This window comes from Suricata suricatta, chromosome 10, assembly GCF_006229205.1.
Source record: "Suricata suricatta isolate VVHF042 chromosome 10, meerkat_22Aug2017_6uvM2_HiC, whole genome shotgun sequence".
NCBI lineage: Eukaryota > Metazoa > Chordata > Mammalia > Carnivora > Herpestidae > Suricata > Suricata suricatta.
The window spans coordinates 8,810,689-8,830,986 of NC_043709.1; the positions used below are offsets into that span (position 1 = coordinate 8,810,689).

At 45.4% G+C, this 20,298-nt stretch overlaps 1 protein-coding gene across 1 annotated transcript in view; it reads right to left on the minus strand.

The window, feature by feature from the left end:
- Positions 1-12,952: 12,952 nt before the first annotated feature.
- Positions 12,953-20,298, minus strand: part of LOC115303866 (DNA dC->dU-editing enzyme APOBEC3-like) — a 16,226-nt gene continuing 8,880 nt past the window's right edge. The window contains exons 5-8 of the mRNA XM_029953829.1: positions 14,978-15,134; positions 14,055-14,322; positions 13,704-13,819; positions 12,953-13,169 (exon numbers count right to left, since the gene is read on the minus strand). Of these exons, the coding sequence (XP_029809689.1) occupies positions 13,122-13,169; positions 13,704-13,819; positions 14,055-14,322; positions 14,978-15,134 (589 nt within the window). The 3' untranslated portion in view covers positions 12,953-13,121. The remainder of the gene's footprint in view (positions 13,170-13,703; positions 13,820-14,054; positions 14,323-14,977; positions 15,135-20,298) is intronic.

Below are 20,298 nucleotides of genomic sequence, written 5' to 3' on the forward strand. Positions count from 1 at the left end.
GACTTGAACTCATGAGCCATGAGATCATGACCTGAGCCCAAGTCAGATGCTTAATGACTAAGCCACCCAGGCGCCCCTGGGTCTCTCCAATTCTCCTTCTTTTTCTCCTTCCCCTCCTCCTCCTCCTCTTTCTTCTTCGTGTTCATTTATTTTTGAGAGAGAGAGAGGAAAAGCATGAGTGGGGGAGGGACAGAGAGAGGGACAGAGGATCCAAAGTGGGCTCCTCACTGACAGCAGAGAGCCTGATGTGGGGCTTGAACTCATGAACTGCACCGTGAGCTCATGACCCGAGCTGAAGTCAGACGCTTAACCAACCGAGCCGCCCAGGGGGCCCCTCTTCCATTCTTATAAGGACACCAGTCATATTAGATTAAAGGCCCACACAGCTTCAGTATGATCTCGTCTTCAATAATCACATCTGCAACGACCCCATTTCCAAGTAAGGACACATTCTGCGGTTCCGGAAAGGATATGCATTTTGGAGGGGATGCTATCCAACTCGGCACATACACACTTCACGTTGATTATTTACTTTCTCACGTGTGTGGCAGAAGAACCCTAATGGTTCCCCTCTTTATTCTCCTTGTTGTCCTTTTATAGCCCCTGAGTTTTCACAAGCTATACGGCCATCTATAATGAAGGCTACATTTCCCAGACTCCTTTGCTGCCAGATGTGGCTGAGTGACTGACCCTTGGTCAAAGGAATGTGCCAATAAAGGCCAAATGGCAGCTTCTGGGACCCTTCCTAAGAGACAGCCAGCGTGGTCATTTGCCCCTTTCTCCTCTGCTTCTCCACTGACAGATCGTCCTGGTTCTGCAGCTTAAATCTGGGCTTTTCTGTTTGAGACAAGTGTCCGGCCAGGCCACCCCGTACTTCACATACTGTCCCGTGCTGTCCCATACTGCACAAACCCAGAGGGGGCATTCACACGGCAGGGGACGGGAAAGGAGACCTTGGGGCTTCGAAGTGAGCAGACCGTCCTCAGAGGCCCCTGCTCCCGGCTACTTTCAGCCTCTGGTTTAGGAGTTTTCAGTTACTTTCAAGCAGTCTTGATTTGACTAGTACATTTTTGATAGTTCTTTAATATCCTGTAGGTTTTTGTCCCCGGAGGGGAGCACTCAATTGTATTGGTACTTAGTGTATTGGACAATTTATGAAAGTAATAGAACTCTGCAAATCAATTTTCCTTGAATGTTTAAACATTTAAACATTATTATTAATGTGATTAATTACACTTCCTTAAAAACTTAAATGGCAATTATAAATCTGGTATGGTTAATTTTTTAAAACACTTTAGACATCTTTTTTTAAAATGTTTATTTTTGAGAGACACAGAGCCAACAGGGGAAGGGCAGAGAGGGAGACACAGAAGCCGAAGCTGGCCCGTGAGATCATGATCTGAGCTGAAGCTGGACGCTTAATCAACTGAGCCACCCAGGCGCCCCAACCCTTTAGACATCTTAAATAACAGGTCAAACATTATTTCAGGCTGATTGAGATTGCAGGATTGAAGAACCTAGACTGATTCTTAACTGAGACACACACACACAAAGGAGATTTATACTGAAATCTTCGATTGCTACGCTTGGTCTTTTTATTTATTTTTATTTTTTATTTTGTTACTATTTATTTAATCTTGAGAGAGAAACAGAGAGACAGAGCAGGAGTGGGAGAGGGGCAGAGAGACAGAGAGAAGACACAGAATCCGAAGCAGGTTCCAGGCTCCGAGCTGTCAGCACAGAGCCCGATGCGGGGCTTGAACCCACAACCTATGAGATCAGGACCTGAGCCGAAGTCGGCCGCTTAGTGAACTGAGCCCCCCAGGCGCCCCAGGCTTGGGCCTCTTAAAAATGTATTTGTAAGATTTACTTGTTGCATCACCGGGGACGGTTAAGTTTCCCTTTGTCATAGAGATTTTAATTTTTGAAACTTGGTATATTTCTTAGTATTTCTTCATTTTCTAAGTTTGCATGGCAATTTGGAGTCTCTCAAGATTTCATTGGAATTTTAGGATGGTTTTTCCTGTTCTGGCAAAAAAAGGAATTTAAGATTTTGATAGTGATTGGACTGAACTTGTCAGTCGCTTTGGGTACTTTGGACATTTTAACATTTTAAGTTTTCTCATCCGTCAACATAAGACCTCTTTGAATATATTTGTGTCTTTTTAAATTTCTTTCAGCAGTGTATTGTAACTGGCCATGTCCAGGCCTTATGCCTGCTTGGTTAAATGTGCTCCTGAGTATTTTATTCTTTTTCCTTAAATGAGATTGTTTTCTTAACTTCCTTCTCAGATTGTTCATTGTTAGTATATAGAAGTACACCTGATTTTTGTATGAATTGGATTTAATACTTTTTATTGCTGTTTTAAGTATAATACCTTGCCTTTTCCATTTTTAGATGATTGCTGTTGATAGAGAGCAAAAGGTTTTATGTATTTATGTTGTGTTCAGCTCTCTTATTTACTTTCTTTTTCCTCCCATGAGCCACTCTCTTAGGTTTGGAGAGTGTCGAATTGTCAACAACAGAAGGTAGTGTGTATCTTTTTTCCAGTGTTTACACTAATTATGGAGTTTCTTTGTCTTTTTTCATTCATTATAACTCCAAGACAATGTGGAATAAATGGTGATTGGTGCTCTCCCTCTCATAGTCCCAATTTAATTGAAATGATTTTAACATTTTACCATTTATAATAATATTTATTGCTGCCTTTTCCATACGAATCTTTTCCTACACTTCAGCATTTTTTAATTTTTATTTTTGCTGAATATTTTAATGATGGCCAAATCCTATGAAGTCCTCTTCAGCATTTATTGATATGACACCGCATCATTTTCTTCTTTAATTGGTCATGTAATGGATCCCATTGGTCTATTTCCAATGTATAACTACACATGTATTTTTGGAGTAAATCTTACTTGACCATAACATTGTTCTCTTGTTATGTTGTTGATTCTATTTGTAAAAGTTTTACTTATAATTTCTGCATCTCTATTCATAAGTGATATTGACTTATAGAATTTAAGGTTCCCTGTTTTGTGTACTATATCAGTTTATGTGTTAAGGCTATTTCTTTACAACAGGAGTTGGGAGAAATTTCCCATAATTTTCTATAACTTGTAATCTCTTAGTAACACTGAAATTATATATTCTTTAGATAGATGATAAAAAGATTTGTGAATACATTTGGGTCTGGGCCTAGTGGTTTTTTGGTTTGGTTTTGTTTTATTTTGTTCTTTTTTTTCCCTTCCTTCCTTCCTCCCTTCCTCTCTCTCTCTTTCTCTCTCTCTCTCTCTCTCTCTCTCTCTCTCTCTCTCTCTCTTTGTGGTAGAACTTAATTATCTTTCCAATTTCCTCCATGAGAATAGGTCTATCCAAGTCTTCAGTTTCTTCTTCGGTCATTTATATTTTGCCAAGAAATTATTCATTTCCTCAAGGTTTTCAAATTTGTTTCTATAAATCCACATGAAAGATTCTTTTATAATTCTTCTAGTCTTTTCTATATCAAGGTTATATTTTCTTTCTAGTACTTTATTTTGTGTATTTTGCTGTCTTTTGTCAGGTTCTTGCTGGATTCATTTAATTCACTAATCTTTTCAAGGAACAGATTTTATTTGTTCTTCCTATCATCTAAAATTTTCTAATTAATTTCAGCTTTGATCTTTATTAATCCTATTTTTGGTTTCTTTCATTTTTCTAATTTCTTTTTTAAATTTTTCTTTTTTCTTTTTTTATGTTTTTGTTTTTGTTCTTTAATTTATTTTTGAGAGACAGAGAGAGACAGCACGAGCAGGGGAGGGTCAGCGGGAGAGGGAGGTACAGAATCTGAAGCAGGCTCCAGGCTCTGAGCTGTCAGCACAGAGCCCAGTTCAGGGCTCAAACCCACAAGCTGCAAGATCATGATCTGAACCAAAGTCAGAATCAACCCACTGAGCCATGCAGGCCCCCCTGCTTTTACTAATTTTTAAAATGTATTGTAAACTACTATATTTATCTCTTTTGTAGTAATAAAAACATTTAATCTATTCATTTTTTTCTGAGTATAGCTTTTTTTTAAGCCACTTTTTATAAATAGTCCCTAAGCCAAACCCCTAAGTCAAAAAAATTTTTAGGTAAACTACCCCCCGATGTGGGTCTCAAACTCATGACCCTAAGACCAAGACTCATATGCCTTACCTACAGACTGAGCCAGCCAGGTGTCCCTCTGAGTGTAGCTTTTGCTGTGTTCTCTAGGTTTTGGGTTTTTTTTTTTTACATTTATTTATTTTTTGAGAGAGAGAGACAGAGCATGAGTGGGGAAGGTCAGAGAGAGAAGGAGACACAGAATCTGAAGACAGGCTCTGGGCTCTGAGCAAGAGTTCAGCACAGAGCCCGATGCAGGGCTCAAACCCACCAACCGTGAGATCATGACCTGAGCTGAACCGGAGGCTTAACTGACTGAGCCACTCCCTATTTGGATCTGAAGTTTCATCAGTTAGAACACATTCAGCTACAAATAACAAAATATATTACTTGCAGTGACTTGAATAATGCAGACATTTATTATCTTTTTTAAAGGGAGATTGGAGTTAGATGTTTCTACCTCCGGTGGCTTGACAGTATTATCGAAGACTCCTACTTTTTCTACCTTTTTGCTTTATCATCCTCAGTATGTTGCCTCTGTGTCCTCATGGGCATCATGTTATGGTTGCAAAACAACTGCCACAGTTCCAGACATCACATGTTCTCTCCCACTCACAGGCAGGAAAAACAAGGGAGGGACAGTGCAGTGAAACCCTACCTACCGGACATGTCTTTACAAAGCAAAACCCAAACCAAAAAGCTTTCCTACTAGATATTTTCTTATGTTTGATTGGTCATAAGTGGAATACAAGGGCACTCCTAGCTTCAAGAGAGGCTAAACATGTGGCAAAGGGCATTAGGGTTACAAGACAGACACGGGCAGATCCTGATGCATTCCTTGGGCTATAAGCATTGCCATGGCAATCAAACATAGTTTCTAATCATTTCCCTTTATGTATGTATTTGGCTGCTACATTGTTTGGCACATAGAAGTTTATAATTGTTTTATTCTCTCTCTCTCTCTCTCTTTTAGTTACTTTATTTTCAAGTTACTTATCATAGAGTGTAGTTTTGGCTTTAGGAGTAGAACCAGGTGATTCATCTTTTACATATGACACCCAGGGCTCATCCTGAAAAGTGCCCTCCTTAATGCCTGTCACACATTTAACCCACCCACCCCCATTCCGCCCCTCCAACAACCCTAAGTTTGTTCTCTGTATTTAAGAGTGTTTTATGGTTTGTCTCCCTCTCTGTTTTTATCTCATTTTTCCTACCCTTCCCCTATGTTCATATGTTGAGTTTCTCAAATTCCACATATAAGTGAAATCATATATCTCTCTTTCTCTGGCTGACTTCTTTCACTTAGCCTAATACCCTCCAGTTCCATCCATGTTTTTTTCAAATGGCAGCATTTCATTCTTTTTCATCACCAAGTAGTATTCCATTGTGTATATTATCTTTTTTTATCTATTCATCAGTTGATGACATTTGGGCTCTTTCCATAATTTGGCTATTGTTGATAGTGCTGCTATAAACATCAGGGTGCATGTGCCCCATTGAATCAACATTTTTGGGGGCATTTTTTGAGGAATCTCCATCCTGTTTTCCAGACTGGCTGCACCAGTGTGCATTCCCACCAGCCGTGCGTAAGGGTTCCTCTTTCTTCACATCCTCACCAATGTCTGTTATTTTCTGAGTTGTTCGTTTTAGTCATTCTGACCAGTGTGAGGTGGTATCTCACTGTGGTTTTGACTGGTATTTCCCTGATGATGAGTGATGTTGAGCATCTTTTCATGTGTCTGTTAGCTATCTGGATGTCTTCTTTGGAGAAGTGTCTATTCACGTCTTCTGCCCATTTATTCACTGGATTATTTGGGTTTTGGGTGTTGAGTTTGATAAGTTCTTTATAGATGTTGGATACTAACCCTTTATCCAATATGTCATTTGCAAATATCTTCTTCCATTCCTTCAGTTGCCTTTTGGTTTTGTTGATGGTTTCCTTTGCTGTGCAGAAGTTTTTATCTTGATGGGGTCCCCGTAGTTCGTTTTTGCTTTCATTTCCTTTGCCTATGAAGGTATGTCTAGTATGATGTTGCTGCAGCCTAGGTCAAAGAGGTTGCTTCCTGTTTTCTCCTGTAAGATTTTGATGGTTTCCTGTCTCACATTTAGGTCTTTTAGCCATTTTGAGTTTATTTTTGTGTATGGTGTAAGAAAGCGGTATAGTTTCATTCTTCTGCATGTTGCTGTCCAGTTCTCCCAGCACCATGTGCTAAAGAGACTGTCTTTTTTCCGTTGGATACTCTTTCCTGCTTTGTCAAAGATTAGTTGGCCATATATTCATGGATCTATTTGTGGGTTCTCTATTCTGTTCCACTGATCTATGTGTCTGTTTTTGTGCCAATACCATACTGTCTTGGTGATGACAGCTTTGTAATACAGGTTAAAGTCTGGGATTGTAATGCCTCCAGCTTTGGTTTTATTTCTCAACATTGCTTTGGCTGTTTGGGGTCCTTTGTGGTTCCATACAAATTTTAGGATCGTTTGTTCTGGCTCTGAGAAGAATGCTGGTGTTATTTTGATACGGATTCCATTGAATGTGTAGACGGCTTTGGGTAACATCAACATTTTAACAATATTTGTTCTTCAATCCACAAGCATGGAATGTTTTTCCATTTCGTTGTGTCTTCTTTAAGTTCTTTCATAAGCTTTCTATAGTTTTCAGTGTACAGATCTTTTACCTTTTTGGTTAAGTTTATTCCCAGCTATTTCATGGTTTTTGGTGTAATTGTGAATGGGACTGATTCCTTGATATCTCTTTCTGTTGCTTCATTATTGGCATATAGAAATGCAACTGATTTCTGTATATTGATTTTATATCCTATGGCTTTATTGAATTCATGTATCAGCTCTAGCAGTTTTTTGGTGGAGTCTTTCAGGTTTTCTATGTAGAGTATCATGTCATCTGCATAGAGTGAAAGTTTGACTTCTTCTTTGCCAATTTGGATGTCTTTTATTTTGTTTTGTTGTCTGATTGCTGAGGCTAGGACTTCCAACACTATGTTGAACAACAGCAGTGAGAGTGGACATCCCTGTTGCATTCTTGATCTCAAGGGGAGAGCTCTCAGTTTTTCCCCATGGAGGATGATATTAGCTGTGGGCCTTTCACATATGGCTTTTATGATATTAAGGTCTGTTATTTCTATTCCAACTTTCTTGAGAATTTTTATCAAGAAAAGATGCTTTGTTTTGTCACATGTTGTTTCTGCAGGATCATATGGTTCTTATCTTTTCTTCTATTAATGTGGTGTATCACGTTGATTGATTCGTGAATATTGAACCATCCTTGCATCCCAAAAATGAATCCCACTTGATCATTGTGAATAATTCTTTTAATGTACTCTTGAATTCAATATGCTAGTATCTTTTTGAGAAATTTTGCATCCATGTTCATCATGAATATTGGCCTGTAATTCTTTTAGTGGGGTCTTTTTCTGGTTTTGGAATCAAGGTAGTGCTGGCTTCATTGAATGAGTTTGGAAGCTTTCCTTCCATTTCTACTTTTTTGTAACATTTTGAGAAGAATAGGTATTAACTCTGCTTTAAATGTTTGATAGAATTCCCACTGGGAAGCCATCTGGGCAAGAACTCTTATTTTGGGGGAGATTTTTGATAACTGATTTAATTTCTTTGCTGGATATGAATCTGTTCAAATTTTCTATTTATTCCCATTTGAGTTTTGGTAGTGTGTGAGTATCTAGGAATTAGTCCATTTCTTCCAGATCATCCAGTTTGTTGGCATATAATTTTTCTTAATATTGTCTTATAGTTGTAATTGTGTGATGTTGATTGTGATCTCTCTTCTTTCATATGATTTTATCTATTTGGGTCCTCTCTCTTTTCTTTTTGAGGAATCTGGCTAAGGGGTTATCAATTTTGTTTATTCTTTCAAAAAACCATCTTAGTTTCACTGATTTGTTCTACTGGTTTTTTTTAATTCTATATCATTTATTTCTGCCCTGATCTTTATTATTTCCCTTCTTCTACTGACTTTGGGCTTTATTTGCTGCTACTTTTCTAGCTCCCTTAAGAGTAAGATCAGTTGTATACTTGGGGCCTTTCTTACTTCTTGATATAGGCCTGAAATGCAATATATTTTCCTCTTGAGACTGCCTTTGCTGCAACCCAAAAAGTTTAAACTGTCATGTTTTCATTTTCATTTGCTTTCATGTGTTTTCTTATTCCTTCTTTAATTTTCTGATTAACCCATTCATTCTTTAGTAGGATGTTCTTTAACCTCCATGTATTTGGGGGCTTCCCAAATTGTTTCTTGTGATTGATGTCAAGTTTCATAGTGTTGTGATCTGAAAATATGCATGATATGATTTCAGTCTTTTTGCACTTGTTGAGGGCTGTTTTTTGACCCAAAATGTGATCTGTTTTGGAGAATGTTCCATGTACACTCGAGAAGAATGTGTATTCTGCTTCTTTAGGATGGAATATTATAAATATATCTGTTGAGTCCATCTGGTCCAATATGTCATTCAGAGCCATTGTTTCCTTATTGGTTTTCTGCCTAGATGATCTGTCCTTGCTGTAAGTGTAGTATTTAAGTCCCCTACAATTATGGTACTATTATCCAAAAAGTTTTAATTGATTTATATATTTGGGCTTTTCCATGTTGGAGGCATAAATATTTACAATTGTTAGCTCTCCTTGATGGATAGACCCCTTAATTATGATATAATTCTCTTCTTCATCTCTTGTTTCAGTCTTTGTTTTAAAATTTAGTTTGTCTAATAGAAGTATGGCTTCTCTAGCTTTCTTTTGATGTTTATTAGCATGATAAATGGTTCTCCATCCCCTCACTTTCCATCTGCAGGTATCCTGTGGTCTAAAATGAGTCTCTTATAGGCAGCATATAGATGAATCTTGTTTGTTTGTTTGTTTGTTTTTAATCCATTCTGATACCCTATGTCTTTTGATTGGGGCACTTAGTCCATTTACATTCAGAGTGATTATTGAAAGATATGAATTTAGTGCCATTGTGTTATCTGTAGATTTCATGTTTGTTGTGATGCCTCTGGTCCTTTGTTGTCTTTGCTGCTTTCCATTCACAGAACCCCCCTTAGGATCTCCTGTAGGGTTGGTTTTGGGATCAGGAACTCCTTTAGTTTCTATTTGTCTGGGAAAGTCTTTATCTCTCCTATTCCAAATGACAGCCTTGCTGGATAAAGGATTCTTGGCTGCATATTTTTCCTTTTCAGTACATTGAATATTTCCTGCCACTCCCTCCTGGCCTGCCAAGTTTTAGTGGACAGTCTGCTACTACCCTTATGTGTCTACCCTTATAGGTTAAGGGCCGTTTGTCCCTGGCTGCTTTCAGAATTCTCTCTTTATCTTTGTATTTTGTCAGTTTCACTATGATATGTCATAGTGTTGACCTGTTTCTGTTGATTTTATTTATTTTATTTATTTTTTATTTTTTAAATTTTTGTGAGACAGAGAGAGACAGCCTGAGCAGGGGAGGGTCAGAGAGAGAGGGAGGTACAGAATCTGAAGCAGACTCCAGGCTCTGAGCTAGCTGTCCGCACAGAGCCCGACGCGGGGCTCAAACCCATAAACCGTGAGATCATGACCTGAGCCAAAGCTGGATGCTTAACCGACTGAGCCCCCCAGGTGCCCCTGTTTCTGTTGACTTTAAAGGGAGTTCTCTGTGTTTCTTGGACTTGCATGCCTGTTTCCTTCCTGACATCAGGGAAGTTCTCAGCTCTAATTTGTTCAAATAAACGTTCTGCCCCCTTTTCTCACTCTTCTTCTGGAACTCCTATAATACAGATATTGTTTTGTTTCATGGAATCATTTAGTTGTCAAATTCTCCCCCTCATCATCCAGTAATTTCCTTTCCCACTTTTCTCCAGCTTCATTATTTTCCATAATTTTATCTTTTATTTTACCTATTCTCTCCTCTGCTTCTTCTATCCTTGCTGTCACTGTATCTAGTTTATTTTGCATCTTATTTATAGCATTAAAAATTTTTTTTGTGGTTTATTTATTTTTGAGACAGAGAGAGACAGAGCACAAGTGGGGGAGGGTCAGAGAGAGAGAGGGGGAGACACAGAATCTGAAACAGGTTCCAGGCTCTGGGCCACCAGCACAGAACCTGATGTGGGGCTCTAACCCACGGACTGCAAGATCATGACCTAAGCCAAAGTCAGACACTTAGCTGACTGAGCTACCCAGGCACCCCTAGCATTTCTTAATTCCTCATGATTAGTTTTTAGGTCATTGATCTCTATAGCAAGAGATTCTCTGGTGTCTTCTATGCTTTATTCAAGCCCAGCTATTAGTCTTATGTCTGTTATTCTAAATTCTCGCTTGGATATATTGTTTATATCTGTTTCAAGAAATTCTCTGGCTGTGTGATTTCTTCCTGAATTTTCTTTTGGGGAGAATTCCTGTTTTGTCATTTTGGCTGACTTTCTGTCTTTTCCATGTTTTAAAACTTGTTATGTGCCCTGTACCTATGAGAATTACTATATTAAATAAGGATCGTACCTTGTCCAGTGCCTGGCACTCCAAGAAGTGATTTTGGAGTATGTTGTGTGCACTCTATTGTGCATTTTGGCTGCTCTACCCCACTGGTCAATCCTCTGCAGAGCTCCTTCTTGCTTGTAGTGGTGGAGTGTTTGGACCTTCAGCCAGGTGTGCTTTGATTTGTTGAAGTAATGCTGGGAGGGGGAAAAAAAGGAGAAGGTGGTAAGCCTGATCCCATAAAAAAAGAAAAATGAGATGGGAGAAAAGAGGAACAAACAGAATTAAAAAACTATAGGACTAAATCCAGAGAAAGAGAAAGGAAAATAGAAGAAGGAGAAAGAAAAGAAGGAGGAGGAGGAGGAGGAACAGTAAAAAGAATAGAATAAAAATGCCTGATCAAATAAACAAACAATTATGTGCGTGTGTGTGCATGTGTATTATATATATAACAAGAATTGACCAAAAACAAATCAGAAACTATAGCCTGATTCAAAAAACTAAAAAGAGGGTAGAAAGAAAAAAAAAAAACAGAAAAGAAACAAACAGGGGCACCTGGGTGGCTCAGCCCATTGAGCATCCGACTTAGGCTCAGGTCATGGTCTCACGGTTCGCAGCTTTGGGCCCCCGTCTGGCTCTCTGCTGACAGCTCGGAGCCTGGAACCTGCTTCAGATTCTGTGTCTCCTTCTATCTCTGCTCCTCCCCCATTCCTGCTCTGTCTCTCTCTGTCTTTCAATAATAAATTTTTGAGACAGAGAGAGACAGAGCACAAGTGGGGGAGGGTCAGAGAGAGAGAGAGGGAGACACAGAATCTGAAACAGGTTCCAGGCTCTGGGCCACCAGCACAGAACCTGATGTGGGGCTCTAACCCACGGACTGCAAGATCATGACCTGAGCCAAAGTCAGAAAAGAAACAAAAATTGTTGTCCGTGGGTGCTGCCTGGGACCGGTAGCTGTGCTGGTCAGTGTCAACCTCCCTCTGGTAGATAAGTTGCCAGGCACCGAGGGGCGGAGTTTGGTGTGGGTGGTCCCGCCTCCACTGGAGGCTGCTGTCCAGCTCCCTGAAACCCCATGGTGTTGGTGATGGGGAGAAAAATGGAAAGACCCCAATCTCCCTTCCCCTGTAAGTACCCAGTGTCTCACACCTCGCTGTTCAGGAAGCCCTCAGAGAGCAGTGGGCGCCGCCGGTTTGTCCTGCTCCACAGGGTCCTGCGCCTCCGAGGTGCTCAGTTGGATTCAAAACCTGCTGTATTAAAGGATCGTGCGCTGAGTGGACCTGATTCTGGTGTAGGGCCTCTCTGCCCAGCCGACAAAGGGCCTGTGGCTGGTGCCTGCAGAGTCTTTTGCCCTTGTGTGTGTGTGTGTGGGAGAAGGGTAATCCTGGTCCCCCTACTTCTCTGCCATTTTAACCCCACATCCTGATTATTATCTTATTCTTTCATTGGTTTTTTGTGTCATTACGTTAAGTCCTTTAATCTGTTTGATTCATTAATGTATATCATGTGTGATATTGCCACTATTGCTTTTTTTTTTTTTTTTTGCCTGGTATCTTTGTTCATCCCTTTTATTTTCAATCTCGGTTTCTTTTTCTTTTTTTTTTTTTTAAGAGTGCTTCTTGGGAGCAGCATGGGAATTTATTCTGTTCCTGTTTAGTGTTACACACTTGATTTTACTTCTTTCATCTTCTGCTATGTTCCTTCTTTATTGTCACGTGTTTCTTCTCCTTTCCTTCTCTCCATCCTGGGCGAGGGTGTCCCCGGTGGAGGCAGCTAAGTGGGAGTTCCGTGTCAGATTTTGGCTTCCAGGCACTGGCTGGTGTGGGTGGGGCTTGCAGCCACTGGCAAGGCCACCCTCACTAGACCAGCCTTGTGGCATAGTGTGGGGGTTCTTTCCTGGCTTGAAAGCCTACAAACCTAGCTCTCTCTCTTTCCTAGAGTGTCAGGGAGCCACCCAACATCTTTTTAACAAATCTTTCTTTTTTCTGTTTTAATCAGCCAGAGTCAGTGCCTATTTCTTCAGCTAAGAACACCAAATGCCACCATTCCAAGTGGCTTTATTCCCCCCTCCTCAACCAATTCTATGAGTAACTGTGTGCAGTCAACAGTTTTACCTTACTTATTTAGATACATAGTGGATACTGAGAAGGAACAGAGAATATTCAGCCGACAGAATGATCCAACTATTCTAGACTATAAGAGGGAATTCTCAAATACATTTTCCCCTTGATGCTGTAAAATAAAAATCCTTTAAACTCATCGTTTTTTTGAAGGGAAGCCCTGATTTCCCTTTTAGAAAGTAACCCAAGTTTTACAGACTTGAAAATCATCTTTATTTTTTCAATTACAAAAACATATACCCACTTACAAAAGAAAACAAAAGAATGAAGAGAGAAAGAAGGGTTTTCTGGGCTGGGAGGGGGACAGGGGAGGGGAGAGGGTCCAGTGGGCACATGGAGCTCACAACTTGCTCCTGAAAGTCAGCAGTTTATGAAGCATTGAGGTGCTCCAGGAGTGGGGTGGGGATTGATGGTCATTCAAGTTTCAAATTGCTGAAGTTATCACTTAAATCATTCACGGGCTGTTGAGAGAGAGAGAAAACAGAGGTGATGCTGGCAGCAAGAGGTGCAGGGAGCAAGAGAAAGAGAAGGGACAGAAGAGTCAGGTCCAAACGGTCAGGGAGGCCTTGAGGGAAATGGAAAGCTGACAAGATCCATTTTTTATTTTTAATGTTTATTTACTTTGGGGTGGGGGTGGGGGAAAGGGCCCAGAGAGAAGCTCAAGCAGGATCCTCGCTATCAGTGCAGAGCCCGACACAGGCTGGAACTCACAAAGAGCGAGATCATGACCTGAGCCCAAATCAAGAGTCAGACGTTTAACCAACTGAGCCGCCCAGGCGCCCCAAGATCCTAAGAAAGGGGAGCTAAGGAAGGAAGTGGGAGCCCCTACTCGTCTTGCAGTAAAGGGCACTCAAGAAAAGAGAAAGGTGCGGAGGGGCCCTGAGGACAGAAAGCAAGGAGAGAAGTGACAGAGAGGAGGGCTGGGGGGCTGGGCTGGGAGGGGGTGTCGCAGCGGGGAGGGAGGCCAGGTACCAGCAGCTGGGGCAGCTTCTCACCATCAAGATCCTCTGGAGCCGACGTTTTATGCTTTTACTGTTCTGGTCCAGGTTGTCCCAGGGCTGGAACGGCCTGTCCTGGTGGTCCACAAACTTTCTCCAGCAGTCCTCAAACTCTGAGACAAGGAGGGGAAGGCAGTGAGGCCCCGGGGCCGAGGAGCCGCCAGCCTGCACCCTGCAGGGCCAGAGGCTTCTCCTTCCTTTCCCCTTCTGGTGGTGGTGGCATCACATCTTGGGCCTCAGCTGGGGCACCCCACTTCAGTGCAGCCTCGCCGCCCCCCACCACCAGTGGCTTTTCCCTCTCGGAACCACAAACCCTCCCACCCCCTGACGGCTGGGCCCTCTCCCCACCTCGGTGGCCCATGACAGCCATGAGGACTCCGGACTCCTGTAGGTGTCTCAGCCCCAGAATATTCTTCTTGAGCCAGTGGAAGTACAGGCGGGAGGCAAAGATCCGCAGGCTGAGGTGGGGGTGGCCTTTGACAAAATCCACCAGGGCCCCCGCACAGGTGGGGCAGGAACTCCATGTGATATAGCAGGTGATTTCGAATCTCTGGGATGGGTCCAGTGTCAATGACTTGATCTTGTCAATAAAGCGTATTTCTGCATGGCGCTTTTTCTAGGGAGGGTGCCAGACAGAGGAGGAAAGGCTGGTCACAAGGCAGAGGCCAGAGGTCACCTGCTGTGGGTGCCATTGGGGACAAGAGGCTCTGCCCTGTGGGCTTACCTAGGATAGGGAAAGAAGCTTCCTTCCTTCTCTTACTCACCCATTAATTTAGCACGCCCAAAGCGCCAGCAGCCTGATCTGAATCAGACCCAGCAGCTCGCCCCACCCCCCCACTGCAGACACCCCTACAAGCACAGTCTCAAATGCTCTGTGGACCTCGCCTTTTGGACATCTGGAGATGTTTGAATGTGGGGGTCCCGAGGAGCGGGTCAGAATGGGAGGGAGGCGGGCAGGGCCGGGCCAGGCCGGTGGGCAAGGCAGGCAGAGGGCGTCCTCATGGCGGGGGAGGGGTCGAGCCCTCAGTCCTTGGAGGACCGCTTGGCTTCTCAGAACGGGCGCTTGAGCTGAGACCCAGAAGACAGGTCAATATTAAATTCTCAAAGTGGGGCAGGGAGAGAATTCTGCTGGCGGAAACAGCGTCTGTGGAGGCCCGGGGACAAGGAGAACCGTGGAGAGCTCCTGGGAAGCGGGGCTGACGGAGCCCCCGCTAAGCCTCGATATTTTCTCTGCTCACCCCCACCCTGGGTCCAGACAGCCCGCTTGGCACCTTGTTTTGAAGGCAGCCTTTGACACTCATGGGGCCGTCCAGCTGCTCCAGCTGGTAGCACAAGTAGGTTTTCCTCCGGCAGTAGGGCTTTGGGGCCCGGTGCTGGTTGCCAAACTGATAGTAGAATTTATCTTCTCGTAGTGGATTCATCTTGGTTCTGTGAGAGAGGAAGAAAACCAAAAGATGCAAAGGGCATCTTCAGGCGTTACCCCAGGCTCTGTCACCTTCTGAACCCAACACCTTGGGTCCACTTGGGCCCGTGGAGTTGGCGAGGGAAGGGCCAGTCTCCTTTTCTTTTGGACCCTGAAGAGAGAAGGAGGAGGGTGAGTGCTTCCCGCCTCTGCACACGGCCCCGCCTCCAGTCTGACGGGCACCGGTCCCCGCCCACACTGGGTGCCTTGGCCTGCACAATGCCTTGAGCTGGGTGGGGGATCCCACCCTGAGAACTGAACACCACGCGTGCTTCTTTGGCTCACCCATCTTTGTCTTGTGCCCCAGACCCCTCTGCTCAGGGCCCCACAGGCATCTCAATCCTGACATGTCCCACCCCAGAATCCTTCTCTCTGGGGAGGAGGGGATGCACTGGGACTTCTAACTCTGTGCTCTTTGTTTAGGTGCAGGCATCACAATTTGGTCTGTACAAAGCCCAGAGAGGCCGGTGAACAGGAAAACCTGTTGTCCCCAAGGAAGAGTTGTGATGGCGACTTTGGCCAAAGGACTCACATAGCTTTGTCTCCCCTGCAGTTGTGATCACACTCTATAGACTGTTCCGTCTTGTAGCGGCTTTTTTCCCCCCCATTTAATATTGCATTGCAAAGTGACATGGCTCATGTGGGCATGCGTGCATGGATTCTTTGTGATAAACATTGTTGGGCCTGCACAGATAGAGGTAGGTGGACAGACCTGGGACCCTGCCTGCCAGCCCCGGACAGGTGCACGAATCTCCGTTTGCAGAGCCCCACTGCACGTGGACATTACTGGCCAAGCAGATACCGAATGTTCTGAACAAACTTGGGAGGCTCGATGGAGTCCCAGTCCACTTTCCCTTCGGACACTGCGGCCAAAGGCAATGCAACTGGCTGACCGCAGAATCTGGCTCAGATGACCGCAGACACTTGGAACTGGAGACCGGAATCAAGCCTTCCCCATATTTCCAGCCGACTTGCTGAAACCACTAATTCCACCAACCAAACCGTTTCTGTCATCTGTTATGGTAATTAACAAAGCTACGAATATCTCTTATGCTAATTAGTAAAGCATCAGGTGGATTTGGATGATTGTCCTTGAAGAAGCCACATGTCTGCGTCATGGCTTTGGATTACCCATCAGTGACCTCGCCCGAAGCTGGTACTCAGAGCACCCAGCTGCCCTCACCATGAGGATTAGAATGAAAATGCCCATTCGTAGCACATTCAGGACAACTGACTGTCCCGGGGCTTCCTGACTTTAGCACTGACGGTCCCACGTTCTGGGACACTCCCCCAGTTCCTGGCAAACTCAGACGCTCAGGGCAGAAATATTTCACATTTTAGACAAGTGCGCTATCTTAACAGCACAAATGTTGAGGCTTGACCTTGAACGTTTAGAGACGATAGAAACAACTTGTAAGAAGTATTTAAAGATTAATTTAGGTTTTCACAGTTGGCAGTTGACTTCATGGGAAACAATGTATCTTCTTGTCTTGGAGATGAGTATCGCCTTCACAGAAGAAAAATGAAACCATCCACAGAATGAAGTCTGCAGAAAGGCAGGTCGGTCGCCCACGGTCAGAGACAGCAGGGACAAACACCCGGAGGGAACTTACAGTCTGCTTTGCTTTAGATGATGAATGCCACCCAGGGAACAACAATGAAATAGCCCTCAAGGTTGTCATGGTCAAAAGGTGTTGGGCTGCTTCCGTCAACAAAGCCAGCATCACTGATGCCCATAGTAGCCGAGAAAGTTCTCAGACTTGGACTGCAATCTGGATGAAACCAGACCGGTCGGGGCCAGAGGGACAAGCTAATCAGTCTTGAGGTTTTCCTAACCCATGATCAATCAGAAGAACCCACGGCCTTGGACCCCTTACCCTTAATTTTTGCCCTTAAGCACTTGCAGACCATCGGGGAGCTCAGGACTTTGGAACAACCCGTTGTCCTGGGTGGAGTCACACCAGTAACTAGCCTCTCTCTTCCCTGTAAAAGCCCAGTGTCAGTTTCTTATTCCCATCATGCCCTGGCCCTGGGCTCTCCAGCACCACTTCTCTCTCACAAGGCTGCCTTTTGCCTTGGGAAAGCCCCTTAGCTGTGAGAGTACTCCCAGAGCAGTCTGAGTGGTGGATCCAGCCCCTTCCTGCCAGAGACAGCCAAGGCTGGAGACCCAAGGTTGGAGTGGCTTCTCTGGGCCCACACCTACCTTCCTTGCTCCTGAACTTACCTGTCCCTGCGCAGTTGCCCCTCCTCAGGTGGCTTGTCCCAGCCCCGCCCTTTATCAGGAGCACCAGGGCTCCATTCCTCTCACCAGCCTTGCTTTGGGAAAGCCTCAGTCAGACAATGCCCTCCCAGGCCTCCTACACGGAAGCCCCGCCTACTTCCTCTTAGGTCCCAGGGGTGGGAGGGCTCTCCGGTGGTTGCACTTCCTCAGACTCAGACACCCCTCTCCTTCTCTGAGGCCACCCCCAGGACACAGCCGCCCTCAGAAAGAGAGAGGCCCCACTGAACAGCAGACCGAGTTCTTGCAAAGGGAAAGAGAAAGTGTGATGTCACGGGGGTGGGACAGACACTGGCTGGAGAGAGCAGGACAGTCGCGGGCTCCTGGGGAGGGCAGGCTCTCTGAGGGGTGTGTGAGCCTTCTTCTCCTCAACCCATGTAACCCTTAGGAGCAACTCAGTCTCATGAAAGGACTCTGAGTGCCTGGAAAAGGGAGGGCCAGGACTCAGCCCTGCAGATCTTCATCCACGTCCCTGGAGAAGGCAGGGGTGCCCAGCACATCCTCTACCACAGCCCCCAAGAGCTTTGGGAGGGCTGATCACTGTCCTCACAGCTTAGATGAGGTCCCAGCACAGAGGGGCTCAGATACTCTCTGGAGCCACTCAGCAAACCAATGGCCGAGCTGGACCGCCTTCCAGGGAGCCTGGCCTGGCTCCTCTTGCTTCCTCAGCATTCCATGAGTAGGGGCAGGTGGTGGTGAAGGCACAAGAGGAGGGCCCTTGCTGCCCCTACAAGGCCTCCAGGGCCAGTGATCAGGGATCTGGACTTGAAGTGTGCATCCTGCAAGCTATCTGCTTGCCTTGTCTCATGTCTACCAAGACCCCCAGATGGAGAAACAAAGAACAACCAGGAGAGTTGACCCCTAGAGAGAAAGAGGAAGCCTTCGAGCAGGCAACTGTCACCCCAGTCCAGATGCACACGCATAAGTGTCTCTAGAGAACTTCATCCAGCCGGTGCCCCCACATCGCCTCATTCTGCCCCCCCCGGGCCTGGGATGGCCCCAAGGGGGGCGCGGGTAACAAGAGCGTGAGCAAGACTGGGAGGATTCAAGGGAATGGCATCCCCTCCACTCCCATCTGTTTTAGTGTTCAGAGCTTCTGGCCAATGGAAGCTTCCAGAATGAGCTGGGCCCTTCCAAGAGAGTGATCAGATCTGCACACTCCGGTGTGGGTCCAATTGACAGCTGAGAAGCACGAGGGTGGGCAGCAAGGCTGAAACCCTCTCTTGCCTTTCCCCAGTGACAGCACTCGTGCAGCTCTGGCCTGGAGACTCCTGCTAGCCTTCGGACATGGACGGAGAAGGGGGCTGTGCCAGAGCGCGACAGTGACAGTCTTGGGGGAGCCATCCTGGAGGCCCCTGGGGGTCTGAGATGCGCCTTCCACCTTGTTCTCCTCTCCAGAGGGAGCAGATGTTGTGAGCGGGCCACAGGGGCTCACATTGAAGACCAGGACAATGGAGAGGTGTGTCATCCACAGGTGTGGCCCTCGGTGCCTCCCTGCTTGGAGGACACGTGGGCAGGGAGAGCAGTGGGACAGACCCGGGAACAGCCTGAACTCTTCTGCATTCTGCGCTCAGCCCCAGGACCCAGCACAGGCAGGGAGGGGAGAGAAGAGTCAGGTCTGTGATCCACACTATTCACACCTAATGGGCCAAGATCAGAGGAAGAGACAATGGGTCCATGTGGGACCCAAGATGCTCTCCACATGGTTTTCTGGTTGTGTTCCAGCCACACACCTGCCCTGATGCATTTCCTTCCTTGGCTTCTGTGTCTGCCCAGAATCCCAGCATCTCAGGCTGATCTGCCCTGGCCCAGGCCACCCTGCGGGGCACTGCCATTGGCTTTCCCCCCTACCCCAGTAAGTTCTCAAATTAGTCAACGCTGGGGTCAAAGGACCAGATGTTTCCTCTGTTTCTGTTTCTGTTTTACTCTTCAGGCTTGTGCTCAATTCCTGGGTCCCCAACTTGACTCTCGACCACCTGCTATTTTTTATTCTGCTTTTTAGGAAAATCCACCCACACCCAATCCTACACTAAAAAAAAATAAAACACACTTATTTCCATGTTAACTTAATAATTAGTTTCTTGCTCACTCTCTGTCACCATCCCCAGGCTGCAACCTGTCCAGAACCTTCCCTCTGGCAGCCATGTAGGAAGGGGAGAAGGAACAAGGCAGCCAGGGTGGGTTGGCGGTGACCTGGCGACAGGCCGGGGAAGGGGGGGTGCAGGGCAGCAAGGACTGGAATGGAAGCGGGTAAGACAGGGGCAGGTCAGGCAGAGCCCAGGGGACAGGGACACAGAACAGGGATCCTGCATTCGTCCTGCCCCCTCAGCCCCCAAAAGCTGAGCCCTGTGCCCTGTGCCCTCCAAATCCTTCTGCCAAAGTCCCAACCCCTAGTGCCTCAGAATGTGACTCTATGTGAGGCACAGGCTTTAAACAGACGGACCATAAAATGGGACCCTTCGGCTGGGCCTGATCCAATCTGCCTTATGTTGTTAAGAGAAGGGGAAATGGGGACACACAGAGGGACACCAGGGGCTCCCCCAGTGAGCACAGAGGAAAGACCATGCAAGGGTGGAGCAAGAAGGTGGCCTCTGCTAGCCAAGCAGAGAAGCCCAAGGAGGAGCCCAACCCAGGGACAGCTGGATCTTGGGCTTCCAGTCTCCACGCTGTGAGGAGACAAACACCTGATGTGATGTCCTCGATCTGTGGAGTTTTGTTCTGGAAGCCCCAGCAGAGAGATGCAGTCAGTCTCCTCCAGGACCCTGCTCTCTGATGAGTCACTTCCCCAGTAAGGACGATACTCACATCTTCCAATTTTCACAGCTACACATAATCATGCCCATTTACATTCA